Genomic DNA, 24,228 nt, shown 5'->3' on the forward strand with positions numbered 1-24,228 from the left:
GTTCTCTTCCTAGGCCATCTGAAGTAATATTCATTGGTCACATAACCTAGTTGCAGCTCAGTCCCATTGAAGTTATTTGGCTTTTCAAACACTTGATTGGCAGAGGATGCTGGGAGTCTGTCTCCCACCAATCAGACACTGATGACAGGTCATTCGTTTTAAACATTCAGACAACCCCTGAACCTGTTAACTTGATTTTGACATACAAACTGCCCAGGATATTTTAACACTTCAGTCTTTTCATTGCCAAAGTGCCTCTTGTGCATTTCCTGTAAATTTGCTGAAAATAAAGCTATATCAGGACTTTCATAGAGGTGCCTGAGCCCTCTTCTGCTGTGTTCCTCAACTCCAGTCCTCAGGGCCCATTTGCCGGTTATGTTTTCAGGATTTCCTTAGTATTAAGCAGGTGATATACAGTCCCTGACAAAAGTCTTGTCGCTTGTGTACAAATTGACCTGAAGTGACACTAAAATATATTTCTAATCAAGATTTTGTTACAAGAAATGGGTCATTTTAATCCCAACAGCTTTTGTAATAATCTTTCAGTGCAAAACGAAACTGACAAAAAGTATTCTAATATTCACAGCTTGGTAAAGCCCATTGAGTCAATATTTACCAAGACATAAGTGTTATCGCCTTGTCATATGAGCTTCACCTGTGACTAATAATGGATCAATTAGGATAAAAAAAGATTTGAAGAGACTGGAGACATTTTGGACAAGGCCAGGTCAGGCCGACCCCGCAAGACAACTGCTCGAGAGGACCGTTTGTTGGCTCGAAAATCCAAGGCCAGCCCATATTCCACTGCAGCAGAGCTCCACGAGACCTGGTCACCTGAAGTCCCTGTGTCAACCAGAACAATTTGTTGGATTCTGTCTCGAAATGGCCTCCATGGTCGAATCAGTGCCCATAAGCCAGCACTAAACAAAAGACAATTGAAAAACCATGTGGCATTTGCCAAGGGCCACAGCCTGCTAAAAGGATGGACGCTGGAAAAGTGGCAGAAGGTGGATTTTTCAGATGAATCTTCTGTTGAATTAGACCACAGTCGCCGCAAATATTGCAGGAGACCTACTGGAACCCGCATGGAGCCGATATTTACCCAGAAAACAGTGAAGTTTGGTGGAGGCAAAATCATGGTCTGGGGTTACATCCAGTATGGGGGTGTGCGAGGGATCTGCAGGGTGGAAGGCAACATCAATAGTCTAAAATACCAAGAAATCTTAGCTACCTCTTATATTCCCAACCATAAAAAAGGCCAAATTCTGCAGCAGGATGGTGCTCCATCGCATACTTCCATCTCCACATCAAAGTTTCTTAAGGCGAAGAAGATCAAGATGCTCCAGGATTGGCCAGCCCAGTCACCAGACATGGACATCATTGAGCATATGTGGTGTAGGATGAAAGAGGAAGCATGGAAGACTAAACCAAAGAATATTGATGAACTCTGGGAGGCATGCAAGACTGTTTTCTTTGCTATTCCTGATGACTTTATCAATAAATTGTATGAATCCTTGCCAAACCGCATGGATGCTGTCCTTCAAGCTCATAGAAGTCATACAAGATATTAAATTTGGATATCACAGCACCACTACCTAATTTGCTGACATATTTTTGGATTTGCAGTAAAGTTGTTCAATTTCTGTATAGGCGACAAAACTTTTGTCTTGCCAAAATTTGACCTGTCTGTCTTGATTAAATGATAAATCTTTTTTCAGTGAAACTAATTTATTTCAGTGCATTAAACATCATTTGGGAGGGCTTTAGCTTTTCATATGAGCTATTTCTAACACCAATTGATTACTTAAAAGTCAGGTTAATAACAGGCGTTTCTACAAAATAGAGAAGCGACAAGACTTTTGTCAGGGACTGAAATAAGTGTCAGTGTATGAGGACTTACCACAGGTATTCACTTTGTAGAATATTCTAAAACCATGACCAGCAGGTGGGCTATTCTGACTTTGTAGAGAGGCTTCTGTCTAAGATGGAGTCTTTGAGGAGATATGGCCATCCAGATCTGTAAGACCCTCTGTTTAGCACCTTTAGACGAGGTCAGATAGCTTCAGCTCCTCTGTAAGGACATGTGAAAGGTATGAAGGTTTATTCAAGCCAAAGCCTTGTAAATATCCATTACAGTGGTATAAAAAAACATGATGGCTCTACTATCTGAGAGACAGAAGGACCAGAATGATGTAACAGGAAGGAGGCGACAGAGCAGAGGGACAAACTACATACAATGCAATGCAGACTAATACATGACAATGAGGCAACAACAGTATGACCCAGAAGTGGGACATGACATGGGCCCTGAGGACTGGAGTTGAGGAACACTGCTCTACTGCACATCCATTAGAGATTAGTTTTTTTCTGTTGGATTCCATGAAGATAATTGTGGCCAACCCCATTGGACTCTGCATCTGTGGAGGTATTCCCCCCTTGAAGGATTGTTTCTAGGGGGAAGTAGCTTCATACGCATGAGCTCCAGGCCTGGGCCTAGTTCACATTTCAGTGATTTGGTCAATGTCTTTTTCATCAGTTATTGTGAGCCAAAACCAGGTGTGGGTTAAAAACAGAGAACAGGTGCAGATCTTTCCATTAGTAGGCTCCACTTATAATTTTGCCTCACAATCACTGATGGAAATCACTGAAGTGTGAACAAGGCCATACAGGCTTTCATACAACCCCCAGGCCAAGCCCTCATTGTGCTGCTTTGGATTAGAGCAGAAGAGCTGACTGTAAGGTCATGGTTTATTCTAAAACATAGAAATTACATTCTGTCGATTCCTCTATATACAAATTGCAATTCCTAAAGGGAACCATCACCTTGATCACACAGCCTTGTCCGCAGTGAGCATGTTATAGGGCAGGAGCACTGAACAGATTACTATCCAGGTTTGCTGAAAAATCTTTTATTTTATTTTTTTCATTAAAATCCTTGTTCTTTCTATGCTTAGGAGTCCAGCGAGCGATTGACAGCTATCTGTATTTGCATGCTCATACAGGGAAGGCTGCCAATCGTTGAGCGAGACTGCCCAGTGGCCTTCTAATCATAAATGTAAATTAATGAATTAATAAAATACAGAGTACACCAGGGATGTGCAACCTGCTGCCCTCCAGCTGTTGCAAACCTACAACTCTCAGCATGCGCTTGGCTGTTCTCACAACTCCCATAAGCAGTGAATGGGGCATTCTGGAGTGCCAAAGGTTGCTGATCCCTGCTATATATCCTGCTCACAGATCAGACACCATGCTCCATGTGACAGGTTCCCTTTTGAACATGAAAATTGTGCATAGATTTAAAGATATTGTAACAATACTAAGGATGATTCCAGTGTTATTATTAATTACTAGAGAGTTTATATTTGTTACAGGATGGTATTATATCAGCGATCATTTATTTATTTTCTTACCCGTGGCATATGACCTGTGTGTCCACTAGATGGAGACATAGAGCAAGACAAGTCAGTATCTGTAATACTGTCAGTAGCAGTGTGGCGGAGCATCATGTGCCTGTCTCTGCTACCACTACTTTACATCAAATATGCATTCTTCTCCGACTACACCCAAGCCAACAGCCATGGTGTTGCTTGTGCTATTTTAAGGATATTTACCCACACTTTATGGTAATGACTCTTAGGCCTCCTGCACACGAACATGTGCTGCCCATTGCCGTATTGCGGACCGGATTTGCGGATCAGCAATACATGGGCGCCGTTCCGTGGGCATTCCGAATCACGAATGCAGACCCATTCACTTCAATGGGTCCGCAAATCCAGAGATGCGGAACAGAAGCACGGAAAGGAACCCTACGGAAGCACTACAGAGTGCTTCCGTGGGGTTTCTTCCTTACTTCCGTTCCGCAAAAAGATTATGAATATGTCCTATCTTTTTGCGGAACAGGCGGATCGTGGACCCATTAAAGTGAACGGGGTCGTGATCCGCTGCGGCTGCCCCACGGTCGGTGTTCATGCATTGCGGGCCACAGCACGGCCACGGGGGACACACGTTTGTGTGCAGGAGGCCTTATCTGAAGAACACAAACTTACAGGGCATGTACATGGTCTGGAGGAAGAACTGTGATTTAGATCCATAAAAATCCATCGACATTGAATTACAAGACTATGGGGGTAATTTACTAAGACCGGCGTTTTAGACGCCGGTTTTAACGCCTATAGCGGTGGATCTGCCGAAGTTATGAAGAGGTGCAGGCCTCTATATAACTTCCACACATCCAGCGCTGATTCTAAATCTAAGGGGAAAATCTCTGTCATTTCCCCCCAGTATGGTCCTTCCCCAGGTGTCATAAAGGGTTCTCCGAGAATGATTTAAAATGGTCGCCAACAACCTGTCCTAGAATGTGAGCAGGACTGGTTGCCTCCACGTGCAGAGCTGCTTTGGGGGATGAGGCCTAACTACACATTACACTCTTGCATATACCACATATCGGTGAGTTTTCCTGTCAGGCTGCTCAGCCATGATGGCATATCGTAGGTAGGGTCACATCACTACCATCTATTGTAGGGCAGTTCAGTGTGTAGTGAGGCCCTGCCCCCTTTTGCAATTGGAGGAAACCATTCTAGGACAGGTTGCTGGCAGCCATTTTAACTCATACCCAGGGAAAACCACTTTAATTTACAGCAAGAAGCTGTCATCATATTTGCCTTGCTCCGCATTTATTAGGTGCTTTAGAAATGTTTGACAATAGGCGGCATGGCTTCTCATGTGCCAGCGGGCGCCAAAATGTTGCCACAAAGTATGCCAACCAATAATTGTTGTAAAGCAAAAAAAAAAAAAAAAAAAAAGTCTATAATGATATACCAAATATATCATGCAGCAAACGCCACTGTGATAAATTTGGCGCACCTTTACATTGTCTGACTATTAGACAGGATTAGTAATTCTGCCCTTATGTATCCGCTTTGTCCAGAGTGTTTCTATAAAGGAGTTTTCCGAGATGTTAATATTGATGACCTATCCTCTGACTAGATCATCAGTATCTGATCGGTGCAGGTCTGATACTCGAGACCCCCCCAACCAGCTTGAGAAGGCAGCAACATTGCCTTCTCACTGCTTTCCCTAGGCCATGTGATGTCACGTTCATCGGTCACGTGGCCTAGGAGCAACTCCTCCTCATAGAAGTGAATGGGGCTGAGCTGCGATAGCCAAGCACAGCTGTTAAACAATGTACGGCCATGTGAGCACGAAGACGGTCGCAGCATGAACAGGGGTGCCAGTGTCTTCTCCAGTAGCTGATTGCCGGGGATTCCGGGTGTCAGGATAGGTCATCAGTATTAACAGCTCGAAAAACCCTTTTAATGTTACTATTTGATGGTTTCCACCACACTGCCCTGAATGCACACACCCCCTACACCAAACTTATGTCATGGCGATATCTTTAGTGGTCTTTCGAGTCTGTACTGTATGACACTGTGGGGGTAATTTATGAAGACTGACATTTTCTATGCTGGTCTTGATATCCCCATGCACACCTCATCATAAACTAAAGGCTATGGACACCTTCAGGCCAATTTTTATGATTGCATTTTACTCATTTTGGGCTAAAAACCTTTTTAATTGGTCTTTTTTTTTATTTTTAAATGTAGCCGTTTTTGAGATACAAGGGTAAAAATCAGTCCTCTGTTTCAGAGTATCATTTCTCAGTCCCATCAGCTGACAGCTCATGTGAAGCCTTATCTTTGATCTCCTGACCTCAAAAACTCTCATTATAGCTAATCTCTTATATAACTGATAAGAATATGAGTGTATATGGGGTAAGGAGATCACAGAAATTTCACAGGAGCAGTCAGTCAGTGATACTGTGCAAACAGACTGTTTTTAACCCTTGTATCTCAAAAACCGCTAAACATTTTTAATAAAACCAATTGAAAAAATGATTTTATCCCAAAATGAAGTAACATGCAATAATAAAAAAAAAAAAAGAAATTGCCCTGAAAGTATCCATAGCCTGTAAGCGTCTCCTCTGTCAGTTCGTGCACTTAGAATGACATACATTTCAGTCATTATTTACACCAGAAAACTGACGTATAAGATGATAAATCTACTGGGACCAATGGATCCTGTCCCCCACTACACCCACAAGTGGCAAGGGCGGTATAAAAACAGCATTTGTGCAAAAATGTTTGTGAAATTATGTTTAAAAAAAATCACAGACCCACGGAATCCTAGCGGAGCAGCACATCACTTCACATTACCAGCTGAAATAAAGCATGCCATGTGCTGCCAAAATATTCAACCAGTTAACATCAAATCAAGTCCAGATCTAGAAGGCACCAAATAATTTCTCTGTCTGGCAGCAGAAAACTCCACCCTGATTAGATTAGAAGGGGTGTAATCGTCATTTTGGGAACCCCAGGGAGACGTCATTAAATATTTCTGTTTCTTTACACAGCATTGAACAAGAGATGGAGAAGAACATATTGGTTGAAAAGAAGGCTTTTCTGCGGGATTCAGGGTATGAAAGTGTGGCCTACAAGCCCAGCATCCTGGATAAACTTCTCCACACTCATCCTGTGTGGCTTCAGCTCGGTCTGAGGGATGACAAGGTCCAAGGCGTCCTCCACGATCAGCCACCAGGGGTACGTACAGGTTATAATGGACGGACTTACGGCATCGTAATACTAAGGTTTTTATGCTGGATTAGAGATGGGGAAGGAGCCGCATTGCAAATGGGTTCATGTTCCTTTGAGGAACCTCATCCACTGCTGTATTCAAAATTAAATATAGATATAATATAGATCAGATATAATAGTGAAGATTGTATGACATACACATGATTGATACGGTATATATCAAATATCAGGATCATGTCCAATAAAGGCAGGCAAATCGGGGTGTAATCAAATCATAGGGCCCCATACCAGATCTGACGTTCAGTCCCCTTCTGAGATCTCTGCTGAATTGATTACTTCTCCAAGTCCAGAGATGATAGATAGATAGATAGATAGATAGATAGATAGATAGATAGATATGAGAGTCTAAAATAGTTTATCGAAATGTATCTTTCCTTGAGTCCAAAAGAAGCACAAACACAGGGTTAATGTCTTGCTCCTCCTGTCTAGGACAGAAGATAAATCATTAGTAAATCAGACTAATTAACCCCCCCTATAAAAGGGGTGCACACCCACTAGGTAGATGTGTTTTTTGCAAGCAATGTCTTTTTAATGGAGGAATATTAGTGCTGCCTTTGGACTCAAGGAAATACATTTTGGTAAGCAAATTTAGACTTTTATCGTCCTACAGGCAGCACAACACAAAGGCATCTGAAAAGCGGTATTATACAAGGGGGGGGTTCGAAATCGCAGCCTTAATAGTGACTTGTCTGTCAAAGGCTGAATCGCAAGCACTAGATACATCCAACTTATATTGTTTTGTAAAGATGCATGGAGAAGACCACGTAGAGGCTCTGCAAAATTAATCCAATGTTTTTTTGTTTAGTTTTTTTCTTCCCTCTCCTCTGCCCAAGAGACTAAGTGGACTGAGTTGAGCTATAACTCCACCTGGTAACTGGAGAACTCGGAATTTAGAAGCAGACTTTAATAGTATTCTTAATCCAAGCAGTGTAGCTTGCTGGCTTTTATACTACTCTATATAAACAGCTGGTCAGCCGACCTGAAGGACCCTGGTTCTCCAATGACCAGTAGATGAAGCTTGTTTGTCTTGTTCAGCTGATTGAGGATTCTTTCAGATGAATTTCTTAACTTACATTCATGTCAGATGAGAGCTTTTGTAGGGTATAGGGCATCAACCTTAAAATTGAGTCTTCTTGATGTACTTTCAGATATTGCCCTTGCAAAGTCTGACACCTTCTTGGCTGATGCACATGCCACCAGAAATAAAACCTTCCAAGATACCAACCTTACTGGTGCTTCTGTAAGAGGCTGAAATAGAGATTCAACCAGGGTCTTGAGGAGAACAGCCCAACCCCAGGCTGGAATAGGAGGCTTAACCGATTGAATAAAGAACGTGGAAAAAAAAAAATAATCACATGAACTTAGAGGGACATTCAGGCTCCATTCACATGAAAGATTTTTTTTCATTCCGACACGTCGCGCAATTTGCAGATCCCATGCGGACCCATTTTTACAATGGGACTGTGAGACACAGACAGCACACAGTGTGCCGTCCACATCTGCACATCCATTTTACGGCCCTGAAAGAGATAGAAAATGTCCCACCCTTTTCCATATTGCAGACAAGAATGGGCATTACCATACAGGGCAGGAAGTTCTGAACCGCAAATGCAGAATGTATACGGCGGATCCAGGTCCTATGGATCCGCAACTTGTGGTCTGCAAAATCAGATATGGTTCTATGAATGGACCCCCAATCTTAGTGACTAAGCAAAATTTCATGGGGAAGCAATCCCTATGACACCAGGAATCTTAAGCCAAAGAAGCTTTGCTCTCCGCCAGAGACATGAATTAATGTTTCAGAAGCAATCTTTCTGACCATAGGGATAACCTGACAGGCAGAAAAAAAGTCTTCCCAGACAGACCGGCCACTGGAATATTACCTTAGAGGGTTACCCCGCTGAGTTGAGACTGCAGGATCTGTAAGACACGGCTGTAATCTAGCTCCCACATACATGTTACCTGTCTGGCTGGAACCACACTCCTGCCATAGAGAGTGAAAGCTTCTGACCGATGAGAAGTAAACCATTCTACAATCTCTGCACCATGTCTGCACTGGAGACCTTCAGCAGGGAGGCGTTGGTGCACACATCTGCTACATTGCCCACAGTTGGTGCACACATCTGCTACATTGCCCACAGTTGGTGCACACATCTGCTACATTGCCCACAGTTGGTGCACACATCTGCTACATTGCCCACAGTTGGTGCACACATCTGCTACATTTAGGGCTTTATGGCAGGCATGCTCAACCTGTGGCCCTCCAGCTGTTGCAAAACCACAACTCCCAGCATGCCTGAACAGCCTACAGCTATCAGCCTACAGCAGGGCATTGTGGGAGTTGTAGTTTTACAACAGCTGGAGGGCCGCAGGTTGAGCATGCCTGCTTTATGGGATTCTTTGCAGAGTTCTGTAATTGTAACATAATTTGCTCACACATACATACACGCTACATATGAGCCATTCCAAGAACCAGGATCCTTAGAGCTGCTGTGATTCCGCTGCTGCAGTAATATCTCACACTGTGCAGAGCCACAAATGTAGCTGAGCTAAAAACGACTCTGATAACACATGGCACAGAGTTATTTCATACCATTTTGACAAACTAATAAAAATACATTGAGAGAGTTAGGTAAAAAATGGCACAAAAGGTTAACTAATATGTTACCCATCAAGTGTAGCTCAGCTGCTCCTGTATACTTCTACTCCAAAATGGCTCCTGAGATGGAGACACTGCTGCAACCCTGAAGGCAATAACAGTGCCTGTAACAGCCAAACCGGCACATCTCACAGGGACACACCCTGAACCATACATAGATAGTTTGCAGGGAACACCCGATGCATATGAGAAACTCACCAGGAACCTTCAAGATAAATGTCAGCTCAATCCTCCCATGTAAACCACCGATGGGAAAAATAAATCCTGGAAACCACTTCCAAATCAGTAATGTTATGCAGTTGACCTTGGAGCACACCTCCAGCTCTAGAACATGCATATAACAATGGACTCTCTTCCAGCACCTCATATGATATTCTGGAAACCACTTCCAGCTATATAATATCAGGCTTAGCAACCATACTGACCTTCACAGCCGCGGGAGCCTCTGTATGTGCGAGCTTCATTGTCCTAGACAGAAGAAAAAAAAACACACATCTACCTAGTGGGTGTGCACTCCTTTATAGAGGGGTTAATTAGTCTGATTTACTAATGATTTATCTTCTGTCCTAGACGGGAGGAGCAAGACATTATCCCTTTGTGTTGTGCTGCCTGTAGCACGATAAGGATAGATAGATAGATAGCGTTAACATTTTGGCTACATGTAGTCACCAGTAGGGGGAGCCTACATCATATGGATTTGTATGGCTATTCATCTCAGTGGGAGCTGTACTGAGTGCCTCCTAGTGGCAGCAGCAGTTAAATGCTATGAGTGTATATCAGCAAGCAGTTCAGAGCAGGCCTCTCTCCCACACCTCACTGCCTGTGAAGATATTTTGCTGCATTGGAAATACTTTCTCTGGGAAATCATTTTACTACAGCAAGAACAGGGATTCTGTCACCAGAGACCGCCATGGCAAACCAAGAGCACTGTTCAATAGCTGTAGGTCACCTAATTAAAATGTTTTCCCTTTCCAGATCAGAGATTCTGTTCCTGAGAGATGAGTATTTTTCATAATATGCAAATGAGCTGTTTGGTGCAATAAGGGGATCGCCATTGCTCTTGTCGCACTAAAGCACCGCCCCTTTGTAATGTCACCTGGCGCTGTTCTGGTGCATGCACCATCGGTGTGGATAATGGCAATTCATTCATAACCTGTAATAGGAATAATAGAGGAATGGCACAGCGTTATATGAAAAAGATGCTCCAGAACGGTTGTTACATGGGGAATGCAAGTACGGTAGTTCCTAAAACAGACATATCAGGAGAGGTGACAGCTCCTCTTTAAATACCATGGCCAATATACATAGTAGGTGATGGAACTGAAATCTGTTTAGCTAGCGCGGTGGTCTTCTCAGGTGGTCTCTGGCGAGGTTTCCGTGTTTCTGTGTACTGCTACAGATGAAGTATGTATTATCCCTATACAGGCAGGACATGTGCATAGTATACACACAGGCTGCCGGAGCCAAGTCCTGGACTGTGCAGCACCTGTTATTTGCACAGTTTTGGGAATACAATGGAACATTGTTGAAAGTGAAGATTCCCTCTGGATGGACTTCATGACATTCCAGACCCCCGGCAGCTGCACAAGATATCAGCTGGTTGCACTATTTTTAAGGACAAAAAATGACCCTAAATAAAAAAAACTGAGCCCCAAACACCTCCCCTGATGTGACCACAATCATGATGACCGCTGCATAAAAGATGATTCTGTTTTTGAACTTCAGGCGAACCTCAGAGGCTACTAGATGTTGTGGTCTGCAATTGTGCTGAGCTGTCGAGGGTAAGATTGAGCTTGGCGCTCCTTACTCTTGGAGTGGTTTGCGTTGGGCTGGACTCCTGCCATACATTTCTTCTCTCAAGGAAATTTCCGCCCTCTTGATAGATATTTTGTTCTATTATTATTTATACAATCTAGACCAGTGTTTCCCAACCAGTGTGCCTCCAGCTGTTGCAAAACTACAACTCCCAGCATGCCCGCACAGCCAAAGGCTGTCCGGGCATGCTGGGAGTTGTAGTTTTACAACAGCTGGAGGCACACTGGTTGGGAAGCACTGATCTAGACTATACCGAGTTTCTCCGGTTCCCACAAGTTTAACCAAAGTCTGATGTTTGTCATACTTACCTAGTGTCTCTTATGTCTGTAAAGAGCAAGAATAGAACAGACTTTATTTTTTATCTTAGAGTCTTTCAGCATCCATATGTCCATTCCGCAAAAGATAGAGCATGTCCCATTCTTGACTGCTAATGCGGACCATGGATTTATGAGTCTGCCCACCCCCCCCCCCCAAAAATGGATGCAACACAGATGTCACATGAACATCATACATTTTGCAGACTGCAAAATACCGCTACATATGGTTGAGTAAAAGCCCCCTTACAGTGATTTGTATAATACAGAACATCCCTTGACTTCTCTTGTTACAAAAAGTCTATTTTTATGAAATTATAAAAAAGAAATACCAATATATTTCCCTTTTTGCGATCCCTCACCTGCTTTTCCTAATCACTCCCCATCGCTAAAGCTGAAAACCTCATCACAAACATTAGCCACCCCGGGGTGGAGGATTTTATTTAGTTTTAAGGCGTAACTTGGCATCAGGGACACTGACAATCGCTAAAATTGCCGATAGCATGTTATATGAATGGACAAGTTGACAGTCGTGAGTCACGGTGTGCTGTCTTATCTTGCGTACACAAGCTGATGGCTGTTCTCCAGCCTCCAGAAGCCTGCGTGACTGTAGGGAAAAAGTGATTGTATCTGCTGGTATTTTCCTGGGTTTTTTCTGTGTTGATAGATTCATACGATGACTCCTCATTGGACTGAAGCATGGTTGTGCAGTCCAAACGTTCTATATGAGATTTAGCAATGCAAGATTACGGGTGACTAAAACTTTAGTCTGAAGGGGTTTTCCAGGACTTTGATATTGATGGCCTAGCCTAAAGGTGGATTTGCATGGCCTGATGTTTGGGCAGATTATCTGGAACAAATGTTACTGCGAATGCTCGTTCCCGACAATCTGCCCATCTAAATGTGGTGCCGATCACCCGATGAATGATCTTGACGTTCGTGCAGGCACATAAATGATAGTTTCTGGGTAGTGGGCTCCTTCACTGAATGGGCAGCCGACTGTCGGGGAGGAATGCTTTCTTCCCGACAATCTGCTTTAGCCATGCCCGTGTAAACCCATCTTAAGGATGGGCCAAGGCCCTCAGGTGAGCAGGGCATCCTCTTCATTGCTTACCAGGCACAGATCTGTACTTTTTTTTTTACTGTCTGTGCCAAATGAATAGGATCAAGCTGCAATATCAGCCACCACAAAATGTATAATGCTGTGCCGGGTAGGTCTACTTTCACACTCGCGTTTTGGCTTTCCGATCAGTTTGCATTCTAATGCATTCTGAATGGAAAAGGATCCGTTCAGATTGCATCAGTTTGCCTCCGTTCCGTCTCCATTCCGCTCTGGAGGCTGCTTGCAGCGTTTTGGTGTCCGTCTGATGAAACTGAGCCAAACGGATACGTCCTGACACACAATGTAAGTCAATAGGGACGGATCCGTTTTCTCTGACGCAATCTGGCACAATAGAAAACTGATCCGTCCTCCATTGACTTTCAATGGTTTTCAAGACTGATCCGTCTTGGCTATGTTACAGATAATACAAACGGATCCGGTCTGAACGGATGCAGACGGTAGTATTATCTGAACGGATCCGTCCATGACAGAGCCGCACAAAACGCGAGTGTGAAAGTAGCCTTAGCAATGTAGGGTCCCTTCAACCAGTTGATGATAGGGGTGCAAGGAGTCCTTCCCCCATTGATATAATATTGATGACCTATCCTAAGGATAGTAGGACATCAGTTTTGAAGTCCCTGAAAGCCCCTTTATCTTAGTCTGGGTTCGCATCACGTTTTATGACTCTGTCTGAAGTATACAAGACGCAGCACACCACACTCTTGTATCCTGCAGAGTCCGGTGAAAAAAAGTATATATTTTTTTACAATGGTAAAGCAAAACGTAAACTTTTTTTTACAAGGGAACTCTATGGTGAACAGGTTCCATGGTATGGCATCAGTCTGAGGCATCCTTTTAACCTATACGTTTTTTTGTATACGTTAAACTGATGGGAAAAACGTGATGTGATCCCTGCCTAAGTCAATTGTAGTTTAACTGCATTACTGTGTATCCAGCAATCATTTCACTGTCTGTCACCAAAGTCAATTTTGGGAACTTCACAATCAATTTTCACAAACAATTTTCTAAGACATATTCACAAAGACACTTGAAGGGAGTCTGTGATGCAGTCGCAGCTAATCTGTGCACCCTTACTCCTCCCGCTCCTCTGCCAGACCCTCCCTCTTCTTCTAGGTTCCTTCAGGCTTATGACCTCCCTCGTGCACTCAACTGCTCACTTGCATAAGGATTAAAATTACTTTTCCTCCAAAATGCAGCAACTAATCTGCAAGTGAATGGTGTACTGACATTTAGCTGAGCTAGTCGTACAAGGCATTGTGCCGGGTGTAACGCTGACTTTCCTGATGACAGATTTCCTTCATGATTATCTGATAGGTTCCCAGTAGGGTGGCCACTGACTTCACCCAAGAAAGCCTACCCTCACCGGCCACGTCCCCAAACCGATAAACCACGCCCACCTCAGTAAAGCCACGCACCCATCACCGCCGGGATGGAGGGGAAACGGGGGAGGAGAGGGAAGAAGTTTCTGAGGGGAAAGTGAGTTTTGAGCAGCCGGGTGCTTCTCTCCCCCTCAGTCAGCCACAGGGGGCCATGTCTGTGGCTCTACTGACTGACTGGGGGTGAGAGAGGCCTCAGTCAGTTACTGCAGCTCATGCTCAGATAGCACAGTGCTGCTGTCTGAGCGTGAGCAACTGAAAGGGTGGACATCCCTGTGTCCGTCCAGGCCCTGCGCCGGACGGAGGACAGGGAGACAGAAAACCGGACGTCTGGCCAGCCTAGTTCCCACCTCTGGGATCTTCAGCCATAAGGAGAAACTGAGTCCTGTGACCAGATGAAGATGACCAAGAAAGAAAGGAGGTGGATGAGCATGCCGACTACTCTCCCCGTCCTGTCTATGCAGGTTATATAGGCAGCTGAACCAGTGCACGCTGCTATTTCCATAATTCCCATACACTTTCTAAAATGGACGAGTCAGGAGTGTGCTAAAAAATATCTGCCTGGAAATGGAATACAGTATGAAAAAGAACAATTGGGGTCCTTTATCAAGTAGAACTGTCTTAGTTTGCCCATAGCAGCCAATCAGATTCCACCTTTTATTTTCCAAAGGAGCTGTCCAAAATCAAAGGTGGAATCTGATTGTTTGCTATGGGCAAACTAAGCCAGTTCTACTTTACACCTGTTTGATAAAGGACCCCAAATGTGAATATTTAAAGATGGCTACATTTTATCTACAGGGAGTGCAGAATTATTAGGCAAGTTGTATTTTTGAGGATTAATTTTATTATTGAACAACAACCATGTTCACAATGAACCCAAAAAACTCATTAATATCAAAGCTGAATATTTGTGGAAGTAGTTTTTAGTTTGTTTTTAGTTTTAGCTATTTTAGGGGGATATCTGTGTGTGCAGGTGACTATTACTGTGCATAATTATTAGGCAATTTAACAAAAAACAAATATATACCCATTTCAATTATTTATTTTTACCAGTGAAACCAATATAACATCTCAACATTCACAAATATACATTTCTGACATTCAAAAACAAAACAAAAACAAATCAGTGACCAATATAGCCACCTTTCTTTGCAAGGACACTCAAAAGCCTGCCATCCATGGATTCTGTCAGTGTTTTGATCTGTTCACCATCAACATTGCGTGCAGCAGCAACCACAGCCTCCCAGACACTGTTCAGAGAGGTGTACTGTTTTCCCTCCTTGTAAATCTCACATTTGATGATGGACCACAGGTTCTCAATGGGGTTCAGATCAGGTGAACAAGGAGGCCATGTCATTAGATTTTCTTCTTTTATACCCTTTCTTGCCAGCCACGCTGTGGAGTACTTGGACGCGTGTGATGGAGCATTGTCCTGCATGAAAATCATGTTTTTCTTGAAGGATGCAGACTTCTTCCTGTACCACTGCTTGAAGAAGGTGTCTTCCAGAAATTGGCAGTAGGACTGGGAGTTCAGCTTGACTCCATCCTCAACCCGAAAAGGCCCCACAAGCTCATCTTTGATGATACCAGCCCAAACCAGTACTCCACCTCCACCTTGCTGGCGTCTGAGTCGGACTGGAGCTCTCTGCCCTTTACCAATCCAGCCACGGGCCCATCCATTTGGCCCATCAAGACTCACTCTCATTTCATCAGTCCATAAAACCTTAGAAAAATCAGTCTTGAGATATTTCTTGGCCCAGTCTTGACGTTTCAGCTTGTGTGTCTTGTTCAGTGGTGGTCGTCTTTCAGCCTTTCTTACCTTGGCCATGTCTCTGAGTATTGCACACCTTGTGCTTTTGGGCACTCCAGTGATGTTGCAGCTCTAAAATATGGCCAAACTGGTGGCAAGTGGCATCTTGGCAGCTGCACGCTTGACTTTTCTCAGTTCATGGGCAGTTATTTTGCGCCTTGGTTTTTCCACACGCTTCTTGCGACCAAGTTGACTATTTTGAATGAAACACTTGATTGTTCGATGATCACGCTTCAGAAGCTTTGCAATTTTAAGAGTGCTGCATCCATCTGCAAGATATCTCACTATTTTTGCCTTTTCTGAGCCTGTCAAGTCCTTCTTTTGACCCATTTTGCCTAATAATTATGCACACCTGATATAGGGTGTTGATGTCATTAGACCACACCCCTTCTCATTACAGAGATGCACATCACCTAATATGCTTAATTGGTAGTAGGCTTTCGAGCCTATACAGCTTGGAGTAAGACAACATGCATAAAGAGGATGATGTGGTCAAAATACTCATTTGCCTAATAATTCTGCACTCCCTGTAGTTCTAATGGGGGGTGAGGGGATGACTGTCACAAGCTCTTAATTTTCATTACATCACTTTGCTCACTGGGTCTTTAAGTCATAGAAGCTCAGATGGGGCTGTAATGCTTTCTTAAAGGGGTTTTCTGTTATTGATTTTTAAGCAAGTGCCCGCAACCTGCCCCTAAAATACTTAATACCTGCTCCCTGCCATTCCGGTCCTCCACCCTGCCTCTACATTCTCCATCTTCCGGTCCCTGCACTGTTTACAACTGGCAGTGCATGGTCATGGTCACATGCACCGCTCCAGCCAATGAGTGGCTTCAACAGTGTTGTGGCCACAAGTAGCACGTCAACACTGAAGTCAGCCATTGGCCAGTGCTGTGGACACTTGTTAAAAAATATTACCAGAACACTCCTTTAAAGGATAACTGTCACATTTAGACCCTAATTTCAATTTTCATATCTGTAGTTACTAAGAGCATGATATTCCAGAATCAGTTACTATTAGACTGACTTACCCCATATTTAATAAGATTCAGCCCTTAGCAACCAGTCTGCATAAAACTGCAATTTCACTATTCAGTTAAGATGGCCGCCACTGCCCTCCCCCTGTGGCTAATCCCGCCTGCCCTCACTAGCCAGTAACAATAGCCCCCCAAAAGTGTCAGTAACCAGAGCCCTCCCCCCCTAAAGGGTTAATCTCCTGCAGCACAAAGGGGTCCTCTTACCACATGTTGCTTTCATTTATACACTGAGCAGACGGCAGATCTCCCTTCCTTGGTCTGCGCTGCTTCAACTCTGCATTCTCCAGCTCTGCTGAGTGAGGGAGCGTCTGCCAAGAGTAGGGACAGGGAGAAGTACACACAGCCCAGGCACTGTTATCAGCTGCTGGGGAGGACCTGGCTTTAATCATTTACTTACAGTCCCTGGCTGTCAGTAATCTGACCTTGCACGCTGCATGCTTCTGCGTCCTCCGTCCTTCAACAGATAGACGGACCATGCCTAGCAACCCTATTTTAAGCACAGGTAAAAGTAGGCAGTACAGGGGAAAAAAAACTGTGGAATTAAGGGGTAATTGAATACACAGTGAAAAGTTGAAATAGGGCCACCAAGGTGATATTAATCACCACAATCCAATACTCCCAAAAAATGTATAAAATTGCGACAGTTATCCTTTAAGGCAGTGTTTCCCAACCAGTTTGCCTCCAGCTGTTGCAAACCTACAACTCCCAGCATGCCCGGACAGCATTTGGCTGTGCGGGCATGCTGGGAGTTGTAGTTTTGTAACAGCCGGAGGCACACTGGTTGGGAAACACTGCTTTAAGGTGTTAACTGGGTATGCTCAACATTGATTCATTAATAAAACATCACTATATTGCTTTAATTAGATGATATAAAAAAACTATGATAGAATTTTACATAGTTTTTAATGTTCTTACTAAATAACTAGTGGCCAATACTAAAGGGGTTTTCCAGGAAAAGATATCAGATTTGTGGGGGTCCCAGGAGTCAGCTATTAGAAGAGGCCGGGCGTTCAGTGAGCAGCATGGCCTCTTCCTAGGCCAGTGACATCACTGTACATCGGTCACTTGGCCTTGTTGCAGCTCAGCCCTATTCTAGTCAATGGGGTTGAGCTGCAATACCAAGCACTGCCAAGAAACAATGTACGGCGCCGTGCTTGGTAAGCTGCTGGGAGACCGTAGCACTCAACAGAGCTCAGGTGAATGTCCTGGCTCCCTGAAACAGCTGATCATCAGGGTTGCCCGAACTTGGACCCCCGCCAATGTGATAACAATGACCTCATTATTATTTCTCAGATAACCCCTTTAATTGAAATTCAGCAGACCAAAAGTCAAGGTAATTTGGTTTGCTTAATTTATATACTGTAGTTTGAGAGAAAATCAGACATTTCTGGCATTTTTCTATTCTAGGCCTACCACTTAACTTTTAGGATTTCTTTCTTAACAGACCTTTTTGGTGCGGAAATCTTCAAAACTCCAGAAGAAAGTCATTTCACTTCGGGTTCCAGAAGAGTTTGGATCTTGTTTCCAAGAATTTGTGATTAGAGAAAGTTCATATAGTAAGTGAAGCATTTACCTTCAGAATAATCTGTCTTGAGCACTGGTGTTTTTTTTTGTTTTTTTATTAGATTTTGAACAAGTCAACATATTTTAAAGAATTGTTGGTTATTTTTAATTTTCTATGTCAGTATCTATATGTAAAAAAAAAACCATAATCCTGCAGTTTTCGTACTGGTCACTAAGCCTGCTTAGTATATATTTGTGATTTGTACAGATCACTTTACTGCAGTTACCTGCTTATCATTACAGGCAGGATTACAATAACAGATACCACTATATATATATATATATATAACACAGAATTCACCATTCACAATAGGTGATATCACAGCTTATCAGCTCCCTCCTGACCTCTTCAAAGGTCACGGAGCATGCCTAGAAAACTCTCCCATGTAAGTCAAAGGGGTTAGCTGTAAAGCATATCTCCAAATGTTATTAAACAGCTCACAAGATGACTGTCCCATAATCGTGTTCAGGAAATAGAATTAAAAAATAATCTGCAATCAGAAAATAAAAACAGGAAAAAATAGAAAAACTAATTTGTGTTACTATCTGGTTTTAACTGACAAAAAACAATTTGGTGACATATTCCCTTTAAGGCCATACATCTCCAATAGCCATCAGCCAAATGCCCATTCCGTCCACAGCTAATCCAGAGGACTTCCCCTTACAAATTAATGACCAACTTGGCCCGAGCATGCATGCGTTTTTATTCGGGAAAGGAGAACAAAGAATCGGGTATGTGGAATTTCAGCACACGCCATCTTTCTTTCCCAACATCATCTGTCAGGGGAAAGTCGGGACACATTGTTTGGTGCGGCTCAGGCTCATCCAATGTGTACTGGCACCTTTAGGGTCCATTCAGACGACCGTAAGTGTTTTGCGGTCACAAAACATGGATACCGGCCGTGTGCGTTCTGCATTTTGAGGAATGCGCACAGCCAGCCCTAGATAGAAATGCCTATTCTTGTCCACAATCATGGACAAGAATGGGACATGCACTATATTTTTTTGCGGAGCCATGGAACGGTTGCGGACAGCACACCGTGTGCTGTCCGCATCTTTGGCGACCCCATTGAAATGAATAGGTCCACACCTGTTCCATGAAATTTGCGGAACCGATACAGACCCAGAAATACAGTCGTCTAAATATCTAGAAGGGCAATACAGTGGGCCTTCAAGTTACAATATTAATTGGTTCCAGGACGACCATTGTATGTTGAGTAATTGGTTCCAAAAGCCCAAAATGTCATCCAAGATAAGAGAAAATTAAGATTTAAGAAAAATAAGCAGATAACTAAAACAGATAAAAAATGTCCTTACATATAACAGTTGGGAATAGCTGCTAACTAGCAATTGCGGACAAGAATAGGACATGTTCTATTTTTTGGCGGAACGGAAGCACGGATCCGCAAGTGCGGATGCGGACCGCACATTCCGGCCCCATTGAAATTGAATAGACCCGCACCTGTTTCGCAAAATTGCAGAATGGATGCGGACCCATTTTGCGGACGTGTGAATGGACCCTTATTGGTTGGATCTAAGTCTGAGACATTGTATGTTGAGTCTAGCTTCAACTTATGATGGGTCATAAAGGACCATTGGATGTTGAAAACTGAAGCCTGAAGCCATTATATCTTGAGGGATCACTGTAGTGTCTTCTTGTGTCAGATACTTTTTGATAAATCCATAGAATTGACCATAGAAAGTAACATTGACCAAACTCACTAAGTTCAGCTTTCTCTCTTTGTGAAGCTTTTCTCCGTGTCTGCCTTTATTAGACCTTCCTGGCACATGATGGGTGTGATGTTTGGCATCTTCTTGTCTCTGAGAAGCTTTATGCTGCCGTAGCTGTATATGCAGTTAGCCGCCTACGTACATGCCTCAGACCAGATTGTCTCTGATATGCCTCTTATGTTTTGTCCAAACACAGCCAAATGTTGAACAGTCATCAGCAAATATCTAAACCTGGCATAGTAAACCTGTCTTCCTTTAGCCTAAAGGGAAATATGTGCCGCAGCTTGACTAATGTATGGATAATATAAAAAACTATGGAGCTTTCCCACTGAGTTAGCTGTTTGCATTTTCACTTTAAGGTCACATAAGATTTCATATCAAGATGAAACCTCTCGAATACTTACATACTTTTATTCCTTCCATGGATTATACCAATAGTACGGCTGCACTAAGGCTACTTTCACACTAGCGTTCGGGGCTCCGCTTGTGAGCTCCGTTTGAAGGGGCTCACAAGCGGCCCCGAACGCATCCGTCCAGCACTAATGCATTCTGAGTGAACGCGGATCCGCTCAGAATGCATCAGTCTGGCAGCGTTCAGCCTGCAGCGCTTGGGTGTCCGCCTGGCCGTGCGGAGGCGTGCGGATCCGTCCAGACTTACAGTGTAAGTCAATGGGGACGGATCCGTTTGAAGATGACACAATATGGCTCAATCTTCAAACGGATCCGTCCCCCATTGACTTTCAATGTAAAGTCTGGACGGATCCGTTCAGGCTACTTTCACACTTAGAAGTTTTTTTTAACAATATAATGCAGACGGATCCGCTCTGAACGGATCCACCGTCTGCATTATATGAGCGGATCCGTCTCAGACGGATCCGCTCTGAACGCAAGTGTGAAAGTAGCCTACGTCATATTTATATGACTTATTTAAGTAATATGCAGAGAAGGTCTGGACTTAAGAGTTTGTCCGGGCTTTTACTATTGATGACCTATGCTCAGGAAAGGTCAATATCAGATCTGCAGGGGTCCGACACCTGGCACCCCCAGCTGTATGAGGAGGCGGCACACGCTGTGCGCACGTGCCGTCTCTCTTCTCTCTTTCTGCTCACCGCTGTATGTTTATGGGATAGCAGCAGCAGAGCAGGAAGAGAGAAGGGAGACGGCAGGTTCGCACAGCACCCGCCGTCTCCTCAAACAGCTGATCGGCGGGGTTCCGGTTGTCAGACCCCCACCGATCTGATATTGATGACCTTTCCTGAGGATACGTCATCAATATGAAAAAGCCCGGACAACCCCTTTAAAAGATGTAACGTATCTACTAGCACCCCAACCGGTACTTCCGTTGATGGATGCTCCCAGTGCTTCCCGAGGACTCCAAGCACTCTGCTCTACACTAAAACCACCACAGGAGCCAGGAACAGCTCTTACAAGAGCTAGTAGTTATAGCCAGGGGAGTACAGCAAATCTTCAGCGTATAGCAATCCCCACACACATGAGACGAGGCTCTATGCTGAATGTAAAACAGCAACTCTTTAATGGGTTATTTTTCAGCCTTTTATGCAGGTCTCTGGGGCCCTTGTAGAAGACTTTGACAGTTTATATTTTAGCCAATCACATGCATTTACAGTATTGACACCTTCCCAGCAATTGTACACAAAACCCCCTTCCCTCTGTCTGTAACGCTATCAACAAAATACAATGAGCATGGTCTTTGATGCAATTAACTAACACACTGGCATTGTCTGAGACGCAATTAACAAAATACAATTACCAATAACACAAAGGCTACAACCCACATAGAATCCTCCCCTCTGCCTGTGATATAATCATGGTACACCATGGTTAACATAATCATCACAGGCAGGAGAATACATAATGTCCTCTGTCCTGGAGACACCTGAGTTGTAATTCAATTATCTCTCAGGACAGAAGGCAATACACACAGAGAGACAATGGAACAGACCTCACTACTCAACGTATACAATGTCTCACCCTTTACAATACACATAGACATTTAACATCCCAACATAGCACAAATTAGTTGTAAAAGTCTCTTGGGCCTGGCTGTACTCATGGCTTTTCTGTCCAAAACAGTTCCACAGATTTAAGCTGTGCGGCCGGTCTGTCTTCTCCTTCAAAGTTAGTATGGGCCATAATCCTGGGGCAAGAGGCTGGCAACCAGGCCCCTCCAAAACCCATTGGCGAGGTTGGTTTCGCCACAAAAGGGTTTTCCAGGCTCATGATATTAATGACAGATCCTCAAGTTGGTTATTAATATCTGACTGGTGAAGGTCTCACACCTAGCACCCCAACTGATCAGCTGCCCCCTGTATCCTCTGGCATTCTGAATGGAGCTGGAAGCACAGCACTGTTCAAAGTGCAGTGGCCGTGACGGGTCACCGCAGCTAAACTGCCATTAAAGTGAATGTTAGCTGATCTGCAGTAACCCCACACGACCACTATAGTTTAAACGGATCTGTGCTTTCTGCTCCATTGAGGCTGCAGGGAACAGGTGATCGTGGGGGTGGCAGGTGTTGGACCCTTACTTATTGGATATTAATGACCTATCCTGGTGATACGTCAACAATAGCAGGAGCCTGGAACACCCTTTTAAATTGAAAATGTCATCAGAAAATTACCTACTCTTAAACAATGTTTTTATGTTAAAGAGGACCTTTCACCTGGAAAAACATTGTAAACTAAGTATCATGACCTATACAGCGGCGCCCAGGGATCTCACTGCACTTACTATTATCCCTGGGCGCCGCTCCGTTCGGCCGCGATGCCCTCCGGTATCTTCGCTCACTTGGTTATAGTAGGCGGAGACTTAGGGGACTTGGTTATAGTAGGCGGAGTCTACCCTTGTTCTGCTGGGCGTCTCCTCCTCCTAGGCTGTAGCGCTGGCCAATCGCAGCGCAGAGCTCACAGCCTGGGAGGTTTTTTCTCCCAGGCTGTGAGCTGTGCGCTGCAATTGGCCAACACTACAGCATGGGAGAAGGAGACGCCCAGCAGAACAAGGGTAGACTCCGCCTACTATAACCAAGTGAGCGAAGATACAGGAGGGCACAACGGCCGAACGGAGCGGCGCCCAGGGATAATAGTAAGTGCAGTGAGATCCCTGGGCGCCGCTGTAGATGTCATGATACTTAGTTCACAATGTTTTTCCAGGTGAAAGGTCCTCTTTAAAAACTTTTAGAACTTTTAGTGTTTTTTGCTTTAATTTTCCATGTCACTATCTATAGGGTATATTAAAAAAATATAATAACATTTGCAAAGACAGGTGCACTCTGCGGTTTTACTAAACCCTCATACTGATGTTAAAATTGAGAGATTAGCCAACATATCCTACTGTGGAGGACATGTCTGAGCCAGAGCACCGCGCCAAGGTTTCTCAAGTAGCTTGGGACCTAACGCTCACCTACTGTATCTGTGCCATACTGGCAATACCAGGAGCCAGTGGGCAAATTACAGGCTTGCAATTGGAGGAGGGAGGAGTCTGCGAGTCCCACTCAAGACTGGCTGATATGGCCCAGGCCTTGCAAGTGCATCTAAATGTGGCCTGTGGATGGAGAACAGGCACATTTAAATTGTAGTTTATACACCTCCAGGCATCTCTATATACAAACCAACAGAAAAAATGGCGTGGAAAGTTTTTGAAAATACCAAAAATAAAAAATAAAAATGCGATTTAATTAAATACGTATCAGTATCTGGTATTAGTTAAAAAAAACTATACATGAGGACGTTTGTTTTAAAAAAAAACATTAAATTAAAACTTTTTATAGTTTTCTTTTACTTTTTAAATTCCCCTTACATGCTGTACTATCTTGAGACTTTTTTTTAATTTTTTTACAAACTTCCGTAGATGTCAACTATTCCCTTCCAGAATACAGGTTTCTCTGGTATGTGGCGGCTCTCATATCTCTGAATGTTGTTAGCCATCCTTCCTGAGCTGCTGCTGACCCCAAAATCAAGTCCAGAAAATACAATAAAAAAAATTCTGAAAATATAAACAGATTAGAAAAAGAATATGTCTCAGTATCTGGTTTAATTTGTTTTAAAAATATAGATACATTCCCTTTAAAACAAACTTTTTTATTGTTTTCTTTTACTTTTTATATTCCTTTTATACACTTTTTTGAGACTTTTC

At 43.6% G+C, this 24,228-nt stretch overlaps 1 protein-coding gene across 2 annotated transcripts in view; it reads left to right on the forward strand.

The window, feature by feature from the left end:
• The window catches only part of RIN2 (Ras and Rab interactor 2), a 174,842-nt gene that overhangs the window by 104,622 nt on the left and 45,992 nt on the right, over positions 1–24,228 (forward strand). For both annotated transcript variants that reach the window (XM_044291755.1, XM_044291756.1), the window contains exons 4-5: positions 6,410–6,596; positions 18,229–18,340. In XM_044291755.1, coding sequence (XP_044147690.1) covers positions 6,410–6,596; positions 18,229–18,340 — 299 coding nt within the window. The remainder of the gene's footprint in view (positions 1–6,409; positions 6,597–18,228; positions 18,341–24,228) is intronic.

The sequence above is a fragment of the Bufo gargarizans genome, chromosome 4 (assembly GCF_014858855.1).
Source record: "Bufo gargarizans isolate SCDJY-AF-19 chromosome 4, ASM1485885v1, whole genome shotgun sequence".
Lineage (NCBI taxonomy): Eukaryota > Metazoa > Chordata > Amphibia > Anura > Bufonidae > Bufo > Bufo gargarizans.